General features: G+C 40.4%; 1 protein-coding gene across 3 annotated transcripts in view; it reads left to right on the top strand.

The window, feature by feature from the left end:
- The first annotated feature begins 5,191 nt into the window (after positions 1–5,191).
- AGPAT5 (1-acylglycerol-3-phosphate O-acyltransferase 5) overlaps positions 5,192–23,917 on the top strand; it is a 58,237-nt gene continuing 39,511 nt past the window's right edge. For 2 of the 3 annotated variants that reach the window (XR_012622671.1, XR_012622670.1), the window contains exons 1-3: positions 5,192–5,681; positions 22,117–22,186; positions 22,406–22,521. Coding sequence is in view for 1 of the 3 variants with exons in the window: in XM_074819925.1 (XP_074676026.1) it covers positions 5,463–5,681; positions 22,117–22,186; positions 22,406–22,521 (405 nt within the window). In the remaining 2 variants the exon portion in view is untranslated. The remainder of the gene's footprint in view (positions 5,682–22,116; positions 22,187–22,405; positions 22,522–23,917) is intronic. The other variant, XM_074819925.1, reaches the window with a different exon arrangement.

Here is a 23,917-nt window from a genome sequence, read left to right as displayed (position 1 = left end):
TCAAGAAGACATTTCATAGGAAGCAGAGAAGAACTGAAACCTGCCTCAATTATCGTACAGCTGAATTTCAGCTTCCCTTTCACTGCAAGGGCATGATGCGGAAGACTCTGTAAATCACACCACGAACACAACCATGCCCCCTTCCACCCAGGGATAGAAGATGCAAAATCCTCTTGTGGGCCATGGAATTAGTTCAGAACATAAGCTGGCCCACTGCGGTTCCTCACCATTTTCTGGTGGTAAGAGACACAGTCTCTGGGCAGGACATGAGGGTGAGGAATGGAATGAGCAGAGTCTGAGGTGGACCAGCTAGATGTTGTACAGCCTTATCATGTTCTGTGTGAGGGGCAGCCAAGAAGTCCCATGAGACAGAGGCACAAGAAGAAGTCCTGTAAGGCCAGAGTCAGGGATGAACAGGAACTACTACAGGTGTGGGAGGCATTGGCCTGTCAGCCTTGCACAGCCTGTGAGAAAGTGCTAGGCTTTGATGAAAAACAGGCCTTGGAAGAAAGATAAGAGGCTGTTGAGCTATGCCAAGGTGGCAGGGAAAAACAACGGACAGCTGCAACACTAAACTGTGGAAAAGTACTGAACTGCGAGAAGATGCTACCACGAGAACAGCACATGAACGAGAGGGTGATTGGTCTGCACAGCGCGTGTTAGAGAGGTCTTATGCTGATAGGAGAAAAGGTTGATAGCTGTCTAATTGCTGATTTGTTAACTATGAAGTAAGAGCTTTACCGACAGCATCCGAGAGCATAAGTATGTATCGTTGTAACAAAAAACTTTCTTTCTTTCTGGATTTCATCAGGAGTCTGTGCCTCAGGTGCCACACTACAGGTCTCACCTGAGTTTGGAGAGGATTGCAGGAAGCCTTCATCTCCTAGAGCAAACGTGGAGAGATGCGGAAGGTTATGGCCACTGTTAGAGAAAAGGCACACAGCTAGAGGACCTCTAATCTAAACTAGTCTATTTGTCTAGTCTAACTGTAATCTAAACTAGTCTACCAGTAATATAATCTAATTATTTTTATATGTTACATTAAACAATTGCTAAGTAAATGCATCTTCAACATGAGAGATGCTCATTATTCTTACCCTGCAGATCACCCACCTTGGTGATGGGAGATATGAGTTTTATATACTCTCAACAAACCGAATCCATGTCTAATCCAGTTCCTAAAGTAGAAGGTGATGTTGGTGTCTTCTCTGGCCACATTTTTAAAATTACCAAACTCTTTGAGAGAGATCTGTAGGTTGTGGATCTCAAGTTGACAGATGTGTTTCTGAAATTCAGAATGAGGTCCTGCGAGACCATACTTAGGCCACAATGCAGTCCTCATCATTTCCTTTTACCCGATCTTACACAAATACGCACTGAGCCTGCTAATTTTAACCAGCTTCCTGCTCAGACTGATGATTGCTGTGGATCCTGTTCTGCACTGCTTAGCTCTCTGCATGACATTCACTGCACAGAAAGCCTAAGCACCCACTCAGAGTCCTGGACTCCAGGAATTCAGGTGCTTAAATCCTTATTTGGATCTAGTCCTTTGGCCTTAATATCTGTGTCTCGTTTCTCAACATATATAAACAGAGGTAATACCAGTAAATCATCTCCCAGGATATTGTTGAAGATAAAACCATCTGTAAAGGTTTAAATTCTAAACCTCGAGGCAGTTTGATTTGTATCTAATGTTATCTGGCTTTGCTTAGTCTAACTGATAATTACAGTGAGTGGGTGACAGAATTGTGAAACACCATTTTGTGACTAGCAGTATGAGAAAATCCCTTAACATTCAGAGTTGGTGCTTAACGACACCATTTGTGGTTCCCTCTAGAGGTACAGTCACTGGTATTTTTCACTATAAGATGAAAATCTGGTATTTTTCCAGAGGTTGGTGAGTTTGGCCACTTTAGAGGTGACAACCACCAGCAGAAGAACCTAACACTAAAATAATCAGGTTCACACCAAATAATTATGCTCACGCCAAACAGACTGAGCTCCTTAGTCATAGCAGACTGATGCTTTTTTCCAAAATCGCAGGCTTGTTTATTTTTAAATTTCAAGGTTGTTCTACAGAAGAAAATAATACCTTAACAGGTCTGAAGTCTTAATTTCCTAAATGGAGTCCTAATTATCCTAAATGGGGTGATTTTGCTTCTTCCAGCTGAAAGTAAAATGCCTAGGAAGTAATTCTGATGATATTTTGGTTAAAGGAGGTGTAATTAGGGCCTATGCTTTCATAGGACTAGAAATTACAAATTGTAGCAAAGATCAGAACATTTTTCTTATTTTGCCTCTGTAGTGAAAGACCGATATTCAAATTCCTGCGGCACAATTCAGAATGATCTAGGATAAAAAGTGCCTATGAATCAAGAGAAGCAAGGACTTGGTGGCAGTGTCCCAGATCTAATCGCTGTGGCATACTCATTTCTTGAATTTGAGTTTCATTCAGCTGCAAACATTTCAACATCATATTACCATATCATACTGATATAATTATACTAGTATATTAAGCAAAGCATAAGCCATAGTACAGGAGGCTCTGCACCTTTCATGTGACTAAAAAATAAACCAGTGTCTACAAATTTGATAACATATACTTGATATAGAGAGAAAATGTATTAAAAGAGCCTGTTGAAAGTGTCAAATTATCAAAAGCAAAAATGAAGTGTGTGAACATGGGTGTGCGTGCCGTGTGAGTTGGTGACAGATTAAGAATGTGAAAAAACATCAAATGGAAGAAAAAAATATCAAACATTAGTGTAACAAAACAGAAAAAAGAGAGGGAGTGTTAAAAACATGTGGAATGTCAAATACAGCAAAGACAGGCAGTCTTATCTGCTCATTCGTAATACAGGAGTTAAAAAAAAACATTCAAAGGAATCAAGAGGCAAACATTCTAAAACTGGTAAAGACATAACTTTTTATATATAAGCCTAATGAATTGCAGGATCTCAGTGCTCATTTTTATCACTGGGGCAAATGCCTGAGTTAGATTCAAGATAGGAAGAATAACCATGTATATAAACGCACATACAGAAGGGCCCCACAAATCCTAAACTGAAATAGTGTTATTAAGGTTGCAAAGTCCATCGCTTAAATATATCAAGAAATGCTAGATTAAGACTGTTTTTATGAGTTCAACTATGACATTAGGTAGTTTCCATTACACCTCTTTTCCACTAGACCTCTACTGCATTTGGTGCATAGAATGTGCATTATTTCTTGATGAGCTTGGTATTTTATTTCCCTTTTTGTTCAAGGTGTGTCTTCAGTTCTTATTTATTACATGATAGCCAAACCATCCTCCAGAGGCAGAACTGTTCATTTCTGCAGGTTTTGTAATCATTTACTATGCAGGTTCTTCAGAAGTATGAGTGAATTTATAGTCCTGTAAGGAAAGATATGACTTCATATACATGGAATCAGAGGCCTCAAGTACATTCCTTGATATGAAGATTATTTTAGTACCTTCACATTCTTTTCACTGCAACTCATCTCTTCAGGCTGTTCACTGAGTCTTTACCCTCATCTCACAAACTCATATTCTGCCTTTAAGCCCAGACAGCTTAATTTTGCCATATTTTCCCCAATCCCCGCCATTTCCCAGTCCCAGTTCACTGTTTATTTTACAGACTGCTGATCTACATTTTCCACTCCTGATCGCAGTCTCATTAGCCAAACATACCCAGTTGCTCTGAATCCCGGTCTCTCTCTGCAGTCGCCTTCATGAAGCAGCAGGTCTGGATCCACTGTCCAACCTGCCCTGCCATTCCAGCCACATCAGAGAGGTCGTTCCTGCATACCTGGCTCTGCTCTGCTGGCATCAGCTTTACCTTCTCTGTGTTGTGCTGGATTACTTTCTCCTCCCTGTATCGTGATGAATTACTTTCTCTTCCATGTGTCCATGTCATAGGCATCACAAAACAGAAGCTTCCTCTTCAATTTTCTGTCCAACCTAGCTTTACTTGGTTCAGAGCAGAAAAATTCCCTGCTGAAAGAGGCCATGATGGGGAAAGTACCTTCATTCTGGTAGTCCTGAGCCGAGGGTAGCATATGCAGTTACTCAGTGAGGACAGAAACGTACACACTGATTGGGATGGGGAGCCTTGACAGATAAGATGCCATGACCCCTCCTGCTCCCCAGTTCTGGACTGGGGAAGGAAATAAAGGCCATTTAGTCTCATTAGGGACACGGAAGCTATGATGCGTGTCAAATATGAGTTCTCACTGCAGAGCTCCTCCGAGGCGGTTTGAAGAGAACATTGCCACAGTACTTCAACCTAGTATCATTCCCCCAGTCTTACTTTGCTGAACTATTCAGGATACCGTTTTCAACACACATTAAATAACAGCTAGCACAAGATAAACAACAGCAAAGGACAAAGCTTGTCCCAGTTAAAGCCTGGTGAAGGAAGCAGATCTTAGCAGAAGGTAATGAGCATCCATTTCTTTTAAAACAATAAGATCTTCACAATCTTCACGATAAAACTTCTTTTTTAAAAACAATTAATAAATATTTCACTATGGGCTAGAGTTCAATAAGAAACTCCATCTGGGAAGGTTATTACACTGTTTTCTACAAGACTTCTTGCATTTTCTTCAAAAGTAGCCGGTACACCTGGCTGCTGCTGTCACCAGGTTACTGGGGATCAGAGAAGATGTGGGGCAGGCAGCTGCCTGCCTCTGTGGGAACCTGGGGGAGTCAGAATGCAAACGGTAACCTCCAGATCCGTACAGCCCCTGACCGCCGCTGTGCTTGTAGCTGGCAAAGGTGAGGAGTTCTCTTGGTGCTCCACTTTGGACTCCTGGCAGAAAGGGGGGGTGGGGGTGGGAAGTCAATTTTCTTCTAACCTATGCCGGGTTAAAATGAATACTAGTTACAACTAATCAGTTATAAGCGCGTGTGACTCGTTTCGCGTGGTGCCCAGTAGCTCTCTGCCACACGGCGGGGGAGCAGCCGGCACCCCCCGCCCCGCAGGGCTGCCGTAGATGGGCACCGGGCCCGAGGGGCGAGGGCGGGGGATAGGGACACGGCCCTGGGCCTGCTCGTGGGGGCCCCCGCGGGAGATCGGGCTGGCCGGGGCAGCGGCGGCGGCGCCCGTCCCCTCAGGTCGCGGCCGAGGCGGAGCCAGGGCGCCGCCCGCCCGTCCCGGAAGTCCCCCCGCGGCCGCCGAGGGGCCGCCTTCCTGCCGGTGCGGCTCCGCCTCCGGCCGGGCAATATGGTGGCGGAGGTGGCGCGGGGGGAGCCGTGAGCCGGAGCCGGTGCCCGCTCCCGTGCCTGCCTCCCTTCCTCCCTTCCTCCCTGCCGGTGGCGGCTGCCGCCGCCGCTGCTGCTTCCCCGCCCGCCTGGCGGGTCTGCCCGGCGCGGCGGGCGATGCGGTCGGCGGGGCTGTCGCGCTGTGTGTGAGCGCGCTGCCCATGTGGGTGTCCCGGTGAGGCCGGGGGGCAGCGGGAAGATGCTGCTGTCGCTGGTGCTGCACACCTACTCCATGCGCTACGTCCTGCCCGCCGCCGTCATGATGGGCACGGCGCCCACCTACGTGCTGGCCTGGGGCGCCTGGCGCCTGCTCTCCGCCGTGCTGCCCGCCCGCTTCTACCGCGAGGTGGACGACCGCCTCTACACCATCTACCAGAGCATGGTGCTCTTCTTCTTCGAGAACTACACGGGCGTGCAGGTGAGCGGGGAGGGGAGGGGGGCACTGTCCTGGCGTCCCCCCGCCGCGGGAGCCAGCAGCCGCCGGGGAGCGGCCGTCGGTGATGTCGGCCCCGGGCCCGCGGCTCCGCGCTCGCCTCCCAGCCGGCGCCTGCCCCCCCGCTGCCTCTCCCCGGGCCGCTCCGGCAGGCTCGCCTCGCCAGGTCCGCCGGCCGCCATGTGAGGTCCGCGGGGAGGGAGCGGCGGCGGCGGCAGGTGCGGGCTGTGCCCTTCCCCCGGCCCCGGGCCGCAGAGGACAGCCGTGTTTCGCGGCCGTGCCGCTCCGCTGGTGATGCTTTTCACAGAGTGTTGGTGTTGTGTTCGTTTTGCAGGTCGGGAAAACGGAAGGGATGCGACACCGGCCGTGCTCTGTCAGCACTTGAATGGCAGCCTCACTTGCACACTTGAACCCTGTGGCCTGTGTTGCACATCTGTAGTATTAAATTGGCAGCAGATAAGAGAACTATAATCAACTATAATTGTACTTAATATACACACAAGTTTTTAATAAATAGAATACTTAACCTCTAAATTACTACAGCTTCTTAGTTTTCATGCAGTTTACCCCCTATAAGTCTTTGGCCCTTAAATTTTAGGTCAGCCATGGATTGTGATTATTCAGTGTATCAGAAACTGAAGTCCAAGGTTTCAGGTTAATGAGTTGGAATTGGAGGCCTCTCTTGCATGACCAGAGGGGTATTTGTGTTCAAATAATAACACTTCACTTACCTCAGGAAGTGTTAAATATCTGAAGGGTTATCTGTTTGTCTGTAACTTGAAAAGTAAATAAGGAGACTTTTAATTCTACATGTAAAAAGAATTATGTGTATGACAGGTACTTACTGTGCCTAAGCCTGACTTTCAAAGTTGTCTGAATATAAGGAAACCTATTTGAAGGTAGGGAGTAGAGAATAACAAGTGCTTACATGTTGACTGGCAGGTGACAGAGCAGGTACAAATAAGTCCTTCTTATTTACAACTAAAGCATTCGTCCACTCTTATGAAGCATTTCTTTCAAAATCAGGCTAGGTATCCCCTGATTTCCACTCTTGAGCATCAGTTGTAGGCCTCACTTCATACCAACTCGCTAGGAAACCCGGAAAGCCAGCTAAAGAGAGAAGAATTGCACAGTTTGATATCAGGGTAGATAGAACAGATACAAAATGAAAGTGAGATCTTCTTTTAGTGATTAGTTTTTGATTCACCTTGTAACTCATGTAACTTCACCCTTATGTCTTGTCCAAATTAACTAGCAATTTACATACCTTTTTTTAAATTAAAAAAAAAGTGAAGAGGGATCAAGAGTTCACGGATTAAATACTTACTGTTTTATCATCTGCCTTCTTTTTTATGTAGCATTTTTAATGCAGATATCTTGATGTGTAGTAACACACCTTGGTCATTATCTGCTGAAAGTAGCAGTATAGTAGTTTAATTCAACGTGTTCCAAGAATGAGAGACAAAAATCAAGATATCAGTTGTAATAGAAAAATTACTCAAATTTCCTACAAATAGTGTGTGCACAGAGTAGCAACCACTTTGAAATTTTGATAAGATCTTTTATCCAAAAAAAAGCCTTTTTATCAAAAATGCTAACCAAAAGAAACAGAAAGGCAGCTGTCATCTGTTGACCTCTGTTTTCTTTTATTGCATTGATAAAACTTCATCCACACACACACCAAAAAAAAAATGGTGGGAGACAGTACAAGGGATCACTTAGGACAACATTAAAATAGAGATGCCTTGTCACAGTAAGTAATAGATGATGTTAAGAGAAGAGATGATACATACAGAGCTGAAATAAAGGATAACAGAAACAAGAGAGCCCACAAAACCACTGTGGCATATATCATAAGTAAAATAGTAACTGAGACTGAAAGGTAAATAAAAAAAGGGAAAATATAGCTATGTTGAGAGGTAAGAAGTAGAATCCTTAGAATTTATGTATCGTTTCAGTGGAAGATAACCCCCATTTGTTTAAGGAGGAGAAACAGGGTGTCCTTTCAGACCTGCTCTTGCAAACAATGAAAACATTTAACTTGAAACTCACAGTGGAAAGTTAAACATGTGCCCCAGTGTTTGAGATTGGGATGGTAACTTGAGAGGTATTGGATGTTTTAAGGCATGTCATTAGATGCAGAAGTGTAGCATCATTGAACTTAATCACTTATTCCCAAAAAGCAATGCAAGAATAGTAACTTGTGTGGTTTTAGAAAGGTGGCTGTAGGGCTTTGCCAGCATTAAGACATCGTAATAGCCATGGGAGGGAGGAATTCAGCATCTCTTTCAGGTCTAATAATTTATTCAGTTGATCGAAGTGTGTTGGGATATTTTTTTGTAACTGGATAAATGAGAGGCCAAAAACCTCATCCATCAGAATACTAGAATTTGTTGCGTAGTCATTAGGATTATGCAGATGCTTAAGTGACTTTCTGAATCAAAGCCTTAAGTGATTTAAGTGACTTAAGTGACTTCTTAGTGTTGCCGCCTTTTTACCCTATATAAAAAGTCTTTAATGTTATGTACTATTTAACATTCTTTGGCTTATTACGGATAGAGTATTTGTAGTTTTTCAGTATGATAACACTCTAAGGCAGTTGTGAATAGTTGAGGTGTCTGATCTTAAAATAATATTTTTGCTGAAATTGCCAGCAATGTGAGTGAGGCCTTCACAGAGTGAAGTTGCTTTGGATCATAAACTTAGATTATTTTTTTGACTGAATGAAATACTAGTGTATCTTGATATTTATTTTGTATTTATTTATCTGTCAGGAAGTGATGTTTCTGTGTATCATCTGCTGTTAGTCCATCAAGTATCTAAATCTCCCCCTCATGACTGTATGCACAAATGTATTTTTTCTTCTTTTTTTGTTCTCCTTGGATGTTTTTAGCCAAGTTTATTAAAACAAAATCTATAGTTCATGCTAGGAAGGCATTTTATCTATGTAGCAAATTCTTTTCAGTTGTGAAATGTACCTAAATAAGGTGATAGCCTGATCTGCATGACAGAAAGTCTTGAAAGACTGGTTAATTCCCTTTTAAGTATTTGACTTGCGATCAAAAAATAGTTACAGAGCTGTAATTGCTGTGACCCCTTGCTGACTTTTTATGTTTTAGAGAGTGGCTCATGAAGTAACTGTAAAAGTTTTTTACTTTCTTATACTGTAAATACTTTCCCTTTGTAAATTTTGGGTCAGACCTGGGTTTTTTCCACCAAAATGATTTGTTTTACAAAGCCTAAGAGAACTTCAGCTAAGATGGAATCAGTTTAGGTTTTCCAGTGATATTAGAATTCTGTTAACGTATTGCCAGAAATGTCCGTTTTGCTGACTATCATGCAAGAGTTAGCTGTGGAAAATCAAAGAACCAGTATGTATAGTAAAAGAAGCAACCCAGAACGTAGCAATACTGCAAATGAGGTAAACTGGACAAAGCCATTACACCTGTAAAGTGAAATCCTGTTATGCTGTGTAAATTTGTCAGTTCAATTGCGGTTTAGCAGATATCCATGAATTTTATTAAGGACGATATACAATTAATCCATATGTGGCATTGTGACAATGCTCTTTAACAATCTTCAGGATTATAAACTCACAGTAATGAAAATTTGTAAATATCCTCTGTTGGAAAGTAGTATAGAGGGAATGGTCATGCTTTGGCCTTATGTTGCTTTTGATGCAAATGCAGTTGTGTTGCTCCCCACCTGTCCTGCTGCAGGAGTGCTACAGTACCCTCTTCTAGGAAGAATATATACGAGATGCTTGAGCTCTATGTAAAGTGAGTAGAAGGTCTTCAAGAGCAAAGGATGTTAATTTTATCAGTGATGAGCCAAAGCAGTCAATGACACAAACAGGTGCAATTCAGGCACTTTGGAGGACTTGCATTTGCTTGTCGTAATAGCTGACTTGGCCCCAAGTTTCTAAATCAGCAAGTAGCCTGTGAACTGTGGTTGTGTTACTGCTTTTGTCTTTACTGTACTAGGGAAGTCTGGTCTCTCACATTTCATACAGACAGTAAGCAGTTGCATCTTACCATAGAATGTGAAAACCAAAATGACTGCAAATATGCCTGTGATTAGGACGTTTGAAGGGCTGAAAGGACTAGTAATTCAATATGATGAATGCTGTCATCTCTCTGTGACCCTTAGCATTTTATCCCCGTTGCAGTCAGGGTGATGAAATTAATGCCTATTGTGTTTGTGCACATGTTTCAGATCAGATGAGGACTAAATGTTCTTCAACTTTTTTTGTTGTAATTGTGTTTGGTATTTTGTATTGAGTGACGGTGAAGAAATAATAAAGAAATAATTGCTCGGACTGCTTCCTAAAGGATAGTTTTCCATCTGAAAGGTTTTGACGGTTGAATGAAATCCATGACTGAATTAATGTGCATGGATTTTGTTCAGTGCTTGTGTCAGCTGTCTTCCCTACCCCCACTTACTGCTGAATAGGAGTTTTTGGAAGTGGTGCTTTCATTATAGGCATTATGAAATTCTGGTTTTCATTGTTATTACAGGACTCTGGAAGGGCTGTGAGAATCAGATGCTACCTCAGTGTTATTTAGCAGAGCTGTAGTATTTCTAACAATTACTAGAAAAGACAAGAGATCCCTGTTAAACAATGCAATGTGCTTTCTGGATTGGTATTGAAGCTTGTACTTGCTGTGTCTCAACGAGGTTGAAAACTACTTTAGATTAGAGCAAATTAAAACTTTGCGGAGACACTGTGGTGCTGAACTCTTGACGATGTTGTCCGGTGGGGTAGAGCCTGGGCTGTGTTTTATGCCATGCTTCCTAGGAAATTTGAGGAGACCTCGGTGTCAGAGATTGGGATGGATGCTTAGTCTTCTAGCTATTGGCCAATTTTCATTGGAAGTAAGGGTTACGAGGTCTGTGCCCATCTCTACTGCCAGGACAGCAGCCTTCCCAGGCGAGGTTGTCTTTACTTACTCCCCACTTTCCCTTTTGAAGCTGTTCAGGCATCCAGCAGGTAATTCGGGAGAGCCGAAGGTGGAGGTGGGAAGCAAAAGAGGCAGCGCAAGTCTAATGCCCAAGTTGCAATGTACTCATGTCAGGGAGGAGCCTCTGGTTGCTGTTGGTGAGGTGGGTTGTCATCTCTTAGGAACCTGGGTCTTCCCTCTCCACAGTGAGAGAGGCGTCATAACCAGGCTTCATCAACACAGGGTAGAGGTTCATCTTCTAACTGCTTTCTGTTGGTAGATGTGAGTGACAGGATCTGACTCCTCTCGAGATGAGGACCCACTTCCTGGGCAAATGCCATAACTGGAAGGTCAAAAGGAGATGTCACTTTTCACCGGTGTCCAGGTGTGTTTGGAAGGAAAGTGCTGGCAACTGCATTTTGGCATGAGCCTAGTTTTATGAACCTGTGCTTGAGTTCCCTGAGCTCTCCTCCCATTCTGGCAGCTCAGGAGTGGAGGAGTACTGGAATGGTGTGGGAGCTGAGTGGGAAGGCGCAGAGCTGCAGGCAAGGCAAGCCTCCAACCTCAGGTGGGAGCTGAACAGCCTCCAAGGGCTTGCGCTTCCCTAGTTCATTCCATGTAACTCTTGTTAGCACCTGCTCATGTTGCTGCTGTTAGCTGTTGTGAAGCATGTTGAGAGGTTCAGATAATCATAACTTGTGTATTTGAGATGGTAGAAATAATGAAATAAAGGTCTTAGGAGAGTGATAGAAATTGGGGCATTGGTGCAGTGCAAAGATTGACAAGAAACTGGAGAACATAGTGAAGTGAATCACTTCTGTGTGGTAAACTTCTGAAAGAAGCTCAGTGAAGTTTTGATGATGTGATACTGGCTCCGTGAAGACGGTTTACCCTGGCTCATCTCATTAGAGATTTCAGTGCACAACTGTTTGCAGGTGTATATGTCTTTTATAGTATACAACAAAGTCCTGTGTGTCACTGTGGCAGAAATTAAGTGATGCCTGCTAAGCCTGAGGGATGTGACTTTCAAATTAAGATGGATGCCTAATTTTAGACTCCTACGTTCAACTGTGGTGTGAGGCAGCAAAAATAGAATCATTAGGTATGTAAGCTTTGTGATCTTTCTTTTTTAGATATTGCAAAAGATATATTTGTGTATATCTTAATTTTTGTTCTGCCTGCCTTTGGCTATCATTCTGAAGGTGAAAATGAAGTCCTTCATGACTCCCTGTTTGTTGGGATATTGTCTGGAGTTCTGGTGTGCTTCAGATTTGGCTCTGGGGCAATCTGGAAAGAATGTATGCAGAGATTCCACATTCGGTGCTGGTCCTAATCATCCTGCACCTTCTGCCCAATATATGAAAAATAAATTAAATAAATTAAAACTGAGGTCTGTTAGCATTTTTAGAAATCATGTATCAGCTGCCTGAACCAAAACTGCTGTTTGGGTTCATAAATTAGAAACTTTGTGTGGAGAGCTCCCTGTCATATGTTTTCAAATTGGCAAGTCACAACTGAATCTGAATTTTATATCAGCCTTATCTAACAGTTTAAATTGCAGTCTGCAATTTAAAACTAATATGTATGTTTACATTTTAAAGTTATCTATCTATATTTATGAAAATACTAAAAAGTCAAGTATTTGTCAGGTAGGAAAAACTAAGGAGTCAAAGGGCAGGTTTGAATGCACTTAAAATTCCAAGTATTTGGCCAGTAAGCTTTACAATCTCATGGTTTGATTTTAAAATAAGATGTCCTGATTTTGCATAATTTGTTATGTTTGAAAATAAAAATGGTATTTATCACATTTTTTTAAATTACACTTTTTCTTCTTTTTTTGCATTTAACTGCGTTTTGGTAGATACTGGGCCATGGAGTTTTACAGTGTGCTTCCATGCCCTTCCTTCTGCTTACATTATGTGTCGAGATACTTTAGGTAAGGATGATTGTTAATTGAGAAGTTTTTTCTCCTGATATTCTACCATCAGACACTGTTCTTGCCAAGAGAAGATTCTATTCATAGTTAAACATTTGACTCCAATAATTTCAAACTATTTACCTCAGGTTTACAGGGTATCCTTTTTTTCTGTTTTAGTTGTGTTAGTGTAGGCTGAAATGTCAGGGATTTTGACATTACAATTATGAGGAAATGTATCTTCTCAGGGGAAAAATATTCTTTAATCTTTGTTCTGTCAATTTGAATTTATGCTATGAAGAGATTTGGGATAAAAAAACAGGCAAATTATTTGCTTCTTTTGTTCTTTTCACTTCTGTCACATATTACTTGCCATCTTCCCTGTTATAAGTAGCTCCTCAGTGTGGGGCTAGGAAATCATAGAGCGTATGCTAGTTTGATTTTTAAACATAAAATTAGCTATCCATTATTTGATCAAATCTGTATTTGATCACATAACTAGATGTGAAGAAAAATAATTGTTTTGGATGACTTTGAACTGTATTGTGGTAGTGGCAGTAATTTTTCCTCTGGAACTTATGGATTGACTTGAAGAGTTATCTTTCCCATTTTCTAATGCTACTTGGGAACCTGAGGGCATGCATATTTCTTTTTGTGTAAGCAAATATAGCGCACAGTCCCGAGCAAGCTGTAGGTGAACTGGCTCATTTACACCCTGTGGTGGTGTGCAGATATTAGAGTGATTTTAACAGTGGCTATTTTTTTGAGGCTTATTCAAGTTTCTTGCGTTGAGGTCTGGAGTCAGATTAGTTGCAGCTAGCTCAACCTCTCTGCGTGTTCTCTTTTGCTGTGTAATGATACCTTTGCCTCACCTTGAAAGTCCATAGTGCTTAAATTCTAAATACTGAAAATTATGTGTGGAGGAGCTTTCAAAAACCTTATTCTACAATCACAAGCAGAGGACGTAGAGGTTTCTAATCATCCCCTTTCCCATGCGTGTCAACTCACTGATAACTTCACACCAGTTCTGTCTGTACTTGATATAAATGCTTGTATGAGTATTACCAATAAAGATACAGTCAGCTGCTCCTTGGAGTCCTTGGCATTTAGAAGCAATGTTCCTATTATAAAGAGCTCTAGCTAGAGGAATACTGCAAACCGCCACAAGGTTTCCTGCTTCTGGCTGGTGTGTGGTGCACAAAGGAGAACATTTCTAGAATGTGCCAAGGGACCATAGCTGCTATTTTGGGGGAGATGGATGGGACATGGACATTGTGTATTTCCACTACAGAAGAGTAATAAACAATAGCTACATTGAATGTGGGTCACTTTTTCCTTTCTTTTAAGGAAATTACAAAAATCTGTGTGAAGAAATCTTCAGAGGTGCCAAAGGCTTATATAAGGGAGACTATTTCTCTCCTGATGAAACAAGTGGAATACTTCCTTCCACTCTCGTGCTAGAAAGCATGTTCAGGTTTTGTGTAATACCAAGATATCAGATGTTCAGAAAAACCCTCCTGTTGAAATCTCGGTTTATAAATAATCTCCTTTCACATGTGCTACATATAATTGAAATATGTGTAGTACTTGTTAAAGAAATGTAATGACTAGTGGTTTATAATAAAAGTTATTTTGATGCTCGAATTTTGACTTTCCCAAGTGGTCACTGATTTTAATTGTGGGCTGCTCCATGGTCCATGCCATAGAACTGCACTTTTATCAAAAGAAAGGTCCAGTAAATTATTTAGGCACTGAAAATAGGGTTTATTCAAAATTTAGATGACAAAATCTTAAAACTACGTTCATGATAAGTCCTACTTTGTTCTGTCACCAAGACTGAAATAGTTAAGTTATACAGATGCCTTTTTTTTTAAGGTTTCTCAGATAGCTAAGGAGTCCAGGTAGGAATGAAGTAGTTCTGTGTGCTTAAAGCAGAGTTCCCAACCCATGTATAACCATTACCAGAATTCAGAAGCAAAGCTCCTGAATCTACAGAGTACTGCCAAATGGTATTTAACATATACTTACAGGACTGTGGACCTCAAAAAAGTTTAGCTCTTTTTTTTTTTTTTTTTTTCCCCTGTACTTAAACAAAGCCCAGAAGGGAATAAATCATGATACCTCTCTTTAACTTAGTGAGTTAGAGCACAAACTCAACTGACAGGATGCATCAGTTCTCTCTACATACACGTATCCCCACCACTTCTTTGAAAAAGATTTTTAGGCAGTTTGTTTTCAGAAGAGAGAAATCCCTGCTCCATAGATGTACCTTCTAACAGCAGTGAGCAGTGTGTTAGGGTGGGATAGGATTTAAGATCTGCTTCCGGTGGGCTAGATTCCGGCAATTCAAAGCTGGCAGGCTAAGTATCAAGATTTTGTGAATACCCTTCTGCAGCACTGAGCTCTCCTAGAAGCCAAGAGCTCCTGCTTTTGTTTGATGTGACATGGATAACCACTGGAGTGGTTTTGTTGAACCTCGTCTGGGACTGTTTAAGTCTAAACTAACTGAAATTTCCCCAATATACTTGCTATTGTGGAAACTTATTTTCTCTGAAATTAGCCTTTTGCTCAAATTGGATATTCCAGTTATTATGGATATTTCCCAGAAATTTGGTCTATCACATGCCCTTTCTCTAAACAATAATCATCACATGAATCACCCTCTGAAATAGAAGTTTCGAAACTACACATCACTCTCTAGGTAATGTTAGACTGGTGTGAATAAATTGGTTTGTAATGTTCTACTCTAAGTCACCATCTGAGGCTTTGGGGAGAACTGTAAGGAAAGGTGTGTAATGCTGCTGTAGGATTAAGTCCTTCACATCTTAGTACTCTGCAGCATCTGTGAAAATTGCAGGGGTAGTAGGCATTGAAAACAAAGCTAGTCTGTTAAAACACATGATAGTGCTCATCTGTTGACAACTGTCTCATTCATTTTACAGGATTGTGGAGGTTTTTCATTGGTTTTTTAGAATTACAGTAACCGTGTTAAAGAGTATTCAGAATAGCAGGGAATGTTTGCGTCACTGAGCCTGCTGCTGTAGCTAGATGTTCTGAGTATATACGTTTTAGTTAACTTTTCTCTGTATGAAACTCTTTCAGCTTTTGCTCTAAAATAAGTGTCGTAGTTATTGCTCTTTATTTATTTCTTTCAATAAGCTGATGTCAGTGAAACTATCAAGATTTTTCTTCAGACTGCCTGCCTGCAGTGAAAAATACATAATTCACTATAAAACTCTAGAAAATTAGACAACTTATTTCTTATAGTCTAAATATTTGCAAGTCTTTTTTTATACTAAAATAGAGGTAGTCAAATATGCACAGAATAAAATATTCTAAAGCTGTATTTTTACTGACACTGATACTATAATAAATTTTGTTATTAATATATTGTTTTCATTAGCTCACAAGGTACCTGCATTTCCTTTTAAGATTTTATTAATTCTGATTCTTCCAGGAGCTTTCCCATAATTCAAGGGTCAATTATCTTTAGTTCAGCTGAGAAACTGTAAAGCTTTTACAGTCTGCATCAGAACTAGATGACTTCTATACATGTAGCTAGTACCACTGAATGAAGCATAACCACTCATGTTTCTAAGTTTGTCAATTTAGACCCTAAGTCTAAAAGCTAGTATAAAAGCAAAAATGTAGAGACTTCATACTTAACATCAGATGGTATGATTCAGTCCTGCATAATCCATATAGGTGGCTAATACAATCTTCTTGCAAAAAATAAAATGGCAGTAACTGTTTTTTTAAGTTCTCTGCATTCTGGTTCAATCAAATGAATGATTTATAAAAAAAAAAAAAAATACATATAGGAATCTTTTCAATATGCCCCAGAGTTCAGACTCGTGGCAATGGGTTTCTTCACCAACCCTCATTAAAATACATAGCTGCAGAATATTTGAATGAATAACTAAACAGGTTATGAGGTGTAGCAATAATATCACCATTACCTAAAAACTGTGTGTGACCTAAAGGTATTTTTAGAAAAATGATACTTTTTTTTTTTAGATCTAGAGAAAAAGCAACTAAAAACTAAAACGTGAAAGTCCTTTTTCCTTCTGGCCTATTCATATTTCTTATGCTGTAGGCAAGTGAAACCCGTATCTGTTAAATGTGAATAAAAGTGCTTCTCTGTCTTCTGTGAAGGAAAATAAACATTTGAAATTCTTATAGTAGAACATCTGAAAACCTGAGAAATTTGTCAGCACCAAGTACAAGTTCCCCATTTGTATCCTGTCTTGAGCCTGCTTCTTGTCAAACAGGATAAATAGGTTCTGTGATCTGAGGTACTTTCTGTAGAAGCTCAAAGGACTGGTTGTGTCATCAGACAGGTTTTTAAACTGAGAGAATTTAAACAACTTCCCATAAGATGCCTGCAGCAATGCTGCAGAAGTCAGATTGCACTGGATTACATGTTGACTTCAGAAGCTCTATCTGGTAGTTGCTTTTGGTGGTTTCTTGATGCAAGCTCCACCCTTTCACCACAAAATTATATCTAGCCTTTTTAACAAACAGATGAGAAATACATCCTAGGATACTATTTATTTTAATAAGCACTCAGCGTTGTAGTCATGCCCAAGTAACAAAGATGCTCTTGTCCCAAAGAGCATGCAGTCCCAGTTATAAAAGCAGTCAGGAAGAAATAGCAAAATGGAGAGAAGTGCCTGTTGTGAGGGTAGCACAGGTGAGTATATGAAGTTTGTATGGTTGCTTTTAAGTAAAGTGTTGATGTCTTGAATGTTCTGTTTCTCCTCCTCATCCTCTAGGAGAGGGAAGGAATGTTCTCCTGTTGTTATCCTACTGCTTTTAGCCTCCTTTCCAGTTGCTATTGCCTGTGCTTGAAGCTTGTTTTTCCTGATCAGAATGCTCCACCACCTCTGCAAAGTGCCCCCAGTGCACATCAGTTTTGTTGAAGTAACAGCAAAGAAGGGAGCATCATTCTGCAGTTTACATCTAGTTTCTTTGAATAGAGAAGGAAGGAGGATGAACATGTGATAGGACATGAGATGAGAAGGCCTGAGTTTTTACCACCAGTAAGCAACTGTGTTGCTTTACTGCCACTGAAGCAGAAGTGCCAGATCAGCTCCTGAACTGCCCCCATTATCAGCCACATCCAGTATCATATTAAGGTAATCTCTTTGCTGGGAGTTTGATGTAGTCACCAGTTGACTTGCAAGCAGGTTCTGATAGTGTGATTAATTTTACCTCTTGAGTTATTTTTGTTGTGGCCCTGTTTACTGAGCTGATGTAGCTAGATGTGATTAAATGATCTGTTTAATTTTCTTTGGTATGTACGGATTTCATAAGCAAGAAATAAGACTCTAAACAGGGAGTGTCCACCTTGTTGCAGTGAAAACCTATGCAAATTATGAATTATTCAGATATGGCTGCTGTGCAGGACTGTTTTACATTGCTACGTGACCTACCACATTAGCACAGCCATAGTTGAGTATATTGCACTAAAAGAGGCAGAGGCTGCTAGGGAAGCTGTAACTGGTGTCACCAGATCACCCAGGTGCTTCCATTTGCATGCCTAGGTCAGCCTATCACTGAATTAGTAAATACTCCCATCAGGAGAGCTTGTTGTAACCTCCTGTTAGTGGATCAGAGCTTCCTCTGGCCATAACACTTTGAGTTGTGTCTTGTGCGCTCTGAGCGTGTGAACAGCTTGGTGTGTGGCATCCAGAGAAGCTGGGTACCAGGCTTCCCATAGAAAGGAATGTCATAGCATCCAGTTTCCTTTATTTGAGACCTCACTGAATTGAGTTTGACAGCACTGCTATGTAAACAGATGTGAAGGACCCATATTAACAGTAACTGTATTACCCGTTACTGTGAAGTGGGCTGTGAAGCAACCAAAACATGGCTAACAGCACACACTTTAATGTTCTGTATCCAAGTAATGTTTGCAATGTTAGACTGTAAATCTGCATTTTAAATATTTTCCCTCAAATCTCTACTTGCTTTGGCTTGCTGTGTTGCTCTTCCTTTTAACTTGTTTTCTTTGCTTTACTTCATTGTGCCTTTTTTTTTTTTTAAACAAAGCAGCACCTATGCAAATTAATAGGTTCCTCACTTGCTTCATTGTGGCAGACAGAGCATTTATCTTCGCAGTCTTTCAAGCTGCTACATACATTCAACGTATGTATACTGTGGCATTTGGAGAGCAGTGCATAAAATATCTGAAACACTAGGCTTGTTAGCTTCTGAAACTGAAAATTGCCTCCCAAGCATGTCCCACACTGCTCCCCTGGTGTTGGCTAGTAAGTGTCCTGCAGAGGGGAAGACCACCCCCCCTGGTGCTCTGCAGACCTTAGGAACGGCACTGTTCTTCTGAGGAGGACTAGGTGTCTCTTAGCTACTCTGATCCCTTTGAGTTGCTTCAGGAGGGGCATGCATGCAACCTGGCGCTGTGGACACTTGTTTCTGCATTGCTGGGTAAATCATTCAAATGCTTGCCTTCACAGTGGTCCCCAGATCTCTTCTGCACTGGCAGACTGAGAAGGAACCAGAAACTGCATGGTCTCTGCAGCAGGGAATTCTGCAAGTTAGCTACAAAAAACAGCAGGGAGCCAGAGGTTCTCTGGAGTCCATGAAGAAGAGTACTGTATCATTTCCTTCTGCAGCTACAATATACATTAGGTGCTCTCGTTCACCTAAAAGCATCAGATTATCAGAAATTGAAGGGCTTGCCCTGAGGGGACTCTTCCCCTGCTTATCAACAAGCAGGTGAATTCTACAGACATCATCTCAAAGTGAAAAGGGCAATGTTCCTTTAGGATTCAAAGCTCTTAACTGTTAGCCCTCTGGAAGGTCTATGAAAATTTTCAGAAACACAACAATGAAGCAAAAATGCTTCATTTTCAGGAGGAGAGCTCTGTGGGTGACCATAGAATAGGTGTCTCCTGTGAAATCTGAAGAAGCCTCTAGAGAATGCAGGTTGGAAGTTGCCATTCTTACCTGATTGTAATGACAGTTGTAAATTTGTAGCACTCAGTTCCTAGCTGTAAGTGTCTAGTACCTGAATAGCTGTTTGCTGTTCTTTCATGAACTGCGTGAGCATTTTCTGGGGATTACTGAAACGGGCAGTGCTGAAGTGAATGATGCTGCACTTAAAGCTCTCTTAGGCTCAACCATCTGAACAAATAAAATGGAGTTTCCAGATTTTCTCACTCCTTCCTTTACTTTGAAATAAAATATCCACTTTTTGGGGTTTAATGAGAACTAATTATAAATAGGAAAAGATAGATTTTAAATTTTTTTTTTTTAGTTCTGTACAACAGTATGGCTGTGTGTTCTATCATGAGTAAAAAATTTTGGTTCATTACATGTAAACACATGTAACTTTTGGTAAGATACAATGTTGTACAAAGACATTGTTTACAGTAACAATGAGTGGGTGTTCCCCTGGGATTAAAAAGTGAACTAGATCCAATCTTATTGAAATTAAAAAGAATACAGATTAACTGTTATATTTGGCAGACACAACTGTACATGTTTTTTTAAGGGAATGATCCTTTATGTTTGTTTTCACTCATGCAGTAGTCACAAGTGCATGCTTTGAATTGTGAGTGTGATTACACTGAGATTTTGACTTTGTATATTAAAGTGGAAACTTACAAGTTGAAGTTATAAATTGTATATTTCAAACTCTGTTTCTTGTGTGGGGCAGCTCTTACAGTGTTGAGGGCAGGTTTTGTTTTGTTCTTACTTTCTTACATTTTTAAAAAAAAGCACAGATAGCATTTGGGACTTTCTGGTTTAGTGATTTGCTATATTGGGCCTTTCCCTTCCTCTAAAGCAGTCTTTGCCAGAAACTGCATAGTGGAGTCTTAACTTGAAATTAAAGAGAAATGTATTTATGGACCTAGTATGTAACACTGCTGGGAAAGTGTACACTTGAAAAATGAAGCTTTAACTCCATAAGTGATAGTAGGAAGATATTTTTTTATTTCAGTGGAATTTTTGCACCTGAACTGTAAGATAAGACCCTCTGACTGCTACCTTGCACTAAATAGTGTGTGGTACCTAGAGTGTCAGCAGTCAAGTTATAAATTCTCCTGGAACTGTAATGAGAAAACTACTCCTACAGCAAAATCTTGTTTGAATTTCTTGGATACTGTTCAGAATATACTTGTCAACTGTCTTGTTACAAATAACATTCGGTTAAAATTTATTGTGCGTGCCTTTTTTTAAAAAAAAAAGTAATGTGCTCTTTACTGTATGCTGCATGATCTCTTGTTCACATATTTGCTGAACATCTCGGTTTGCCAATATTTGGTTTCTTGCCTTGAAAACAAACTTTGATCAACAGTGCAGTTGCATTTTCAGAGAAGAAGGGACAGCATGAATGTAAAACTTACAGTTTTATGTGGGTTTTTTGCCTAGCGTTACAATACAAGGCATTACCCATCCAGCATCCCAGGTTAACTGAGAGATGGGTAGATTTCCAGAGACGCCTATAGAGACTGTAAGGATCAGTACAAGACTCAGCATACTAAATTATATTAATCAAGATCTGAATATTAGTTAGATCTTCCTGAAAAAATTCCCAGATGGTCCAGGCTAGGGAAGAGGTGATAAGTGGGTAAACCTTCCAAATAGCACTTTGTGTTTTAGTGGAGTCACTTTGAAGAAGAGTGTATGTTTAATACGGCTAACTTCTAGAAATAAGGAGTGCAGCCATTGGTATTGACAGAACAAGGGGGGAATGCTACCTAGAATGTACTAGTTGGGAAAACTAAGCTTCATTAGATAATGACAGTATACATTAAAGATAATTAAACGGCTGCATGGATTCTTCAATTCAGAATTGAAATGGTTTAATGCATTCCTCATTTTATATTTGAAATAAAAGTAATTGAATCCATTTTAAAAGGTGAATTGGATTACTGCTTCAGCGTCTTACTTTGTAGTCATGCTCTCAGAAGGTTATTTCACTGGTAGACAATTACCTTTCAGGGGTGGGAAACTACAAGGTTAAAAGCGTGTCTTTAGCATAGCAGAGAAAAAAAAAAAAAACAGCAAAACCTTCTGTCTGGAAGCTGAAGATCAATTTAAAGACACCCCTCAACCTCATGCTTTTTTGTTCATTCATGATGGTTAAAAGCATGGCAAATGACTGAGATTTTGTTCTTGATCTAACCCAGGAAAATTTACCATTTTAGATTGAATGATAACAAGTGTCTGTCCAAAGCATGTTTTATTCATTAGATGTATAAAGTTAAATGCTGGTTTTGTACATGTCTATGATTCCTCTTTACCTTTAATTATATTAACATAGGGATCTTGTGCATATAGGTCAGCTTCCATGAATCCAGTTTTAGGTCTGAGGCACAAGAACAGAATGGCTTTCTTAGGCCCTCATGAATTAATAGTCACTGCTTTGATAAGTCAGTTGTATGCATGATGGGGACTGATGCAGTGATGGGATGTTTTTGTGTTAATGGTGCTAACTTGCTGGCAGTTTTCCTAGTAAAGAGCTAGTTACTGCATTGGATCTCATCACTGCCTAATGCAATGAAAATCAAGTAATACTACATTTCTCTTTTTCTAGGTAATAATCTATGGAGATTTGCCAAAAAATAAAGAAAATGTAATATATTTATCAAATCATCAGTGTACAGGTTTGTATTTTTTTTTGTTTGTCTTGACACTTTCATAGATTTAAAGAATCTGTTTATTGTGTCTCTTCCAGCCTTGCCCTAATGCGTAAGAACTTCTACTTTAGAACTTCTAGTTCAGAAACCTTTAATGATACCTATATATACAACATGTGATTTTTGTTTCATCAGTGACAATTAAAAACTAATTCAACTAAACATTCTGGGCTTTTGTCTTTGCAGTTGATTGGATTATTGCGGACATGCTGGCAATTAGGCAGAATGCTCTTGGGCATGTCCGGTATGTCTTGAAAGATGGGTTAAAATGGCTTCCGCTGTACGGGTGGTATTTTTCACAGGTAAGCCCATTCACTTTTTCCTTGCTGTTTGTGGGTCAAATATGTAAGGTGTACTTTCCTTCCGTTTATCATACATGCTGAGAAGATGTAGTTCTGAGCTGTCACTTGTTTATTTGAACATGAAAATAGCTGGTTTCGCTCAGTGTAGTTAGCTGTGTATCTTAGCTGAGAGACAGTTATTAAAGAATCAGTTTACTTTTCTAAATTAATACTACTTATGGGTGTTATTACTAGAATTAAAACTGCAGAGTCTGTTAGAAGCATTTCAGAATATTCTAGAACCTTGTTCTTTGTACAGTCCAAAAACCCACTTAGCAGTAGGTGTAAACAGACTTTTTTTTTCTATGTATGGGGTTTTTTTTACCATGCCACAAATTGGGAGTCAATTGACATTGCTGTGGTGTACTTACTTTTTTTTCAATTGTTTGGATTTAACACAATATAAAAGAGGAAAACTGGGCCTAGTGTAGTGTGGAGGAAAAGTAGATCCTAGCCTCCATGAAAGTGTTGATGGTTTTGCTTTGGACTTCAGTTAAGCAAAAAACTGAGACTAACAGTTTTCCTATTACTACCTTTTACTTTCTCCTCTTCCTGCATAATGCTCCTCTTGTTCCTTTCAGTTTGAGAGCTCAACCTGATGTGACACAAAAGTATACAATTACTAAAGAATCAGTGGGCCATGATCATTGTACAGACAACAGACTGAGTGGATGTGATCTTTAATCTAAAATGATGGAGAACAATGTAGATGGCTTTACCTCCCTAAAATCCTCTCTGAATTTGTCATGTCTATTCCTTGCTTTTTCTGAAAGCAGGACTGTTTCTATATAGAAATAAAATGTAGAGGGGGATATTTTTGGAAGTATTGGTATGTTTTGCTAGGTGATCAGAAAAGGCTTCACAGTATTTATCTCAGGATTTAGATAGGTGCTTAGCTGTTAGAATAGAAATGTATTAAGTTTTGGGTAACTGTTCCAAAGTGTCTGTTCAATAATATTTTCTCCTTTGGCTTCTTAGATCTTTACCTGTTCCCTGAACGTTAATCTGCTTTCTGCTCCCCACATACACTGCCGCCACCCAGACAAAGAAAAACAAAAAACACTCAGTTTGATTGAATTGACTGTCATCCCTGTCCAAGAGGATGGGGGATATTGAGAACACTACTATGCTGGATATGATTTGAACTATATATTAGTTTGTAAAGAAATGTATGAAGAGTATGCAGCTACAGATATATGTCTGAATAGGAGGCTTTACTGTCTCCCTCATCCTTGGCTGCACGTTTCTCACTGCTTGCACTCTTGCATCTGTAAGTTAAGTCAGATCAGTTGATTGCTAGAACCAGCAAAAGGGGGAAAGTTTTGAATATACAGCCATGGGTGGGAAGAAGTGAGGA

Source organism: Strix aluco, chromosome 3 (genome assembly GCF_031877795.1).
Source record: "Strix aluco isolate bStrAlu1 chromosome 3, bStrAlu1.hap1, whole genome shotgun sequence".
NCBI lineage: Eukaryota > Metazoa > Chordata > Aves > Strigiformes > Strigidae > Strix > Strix aluco.
The sequence above is the reverse complement of the archived record's forward strand: the minus strand, read 5'-3'. Positions and strand labels throughout refer to the sequence as shown.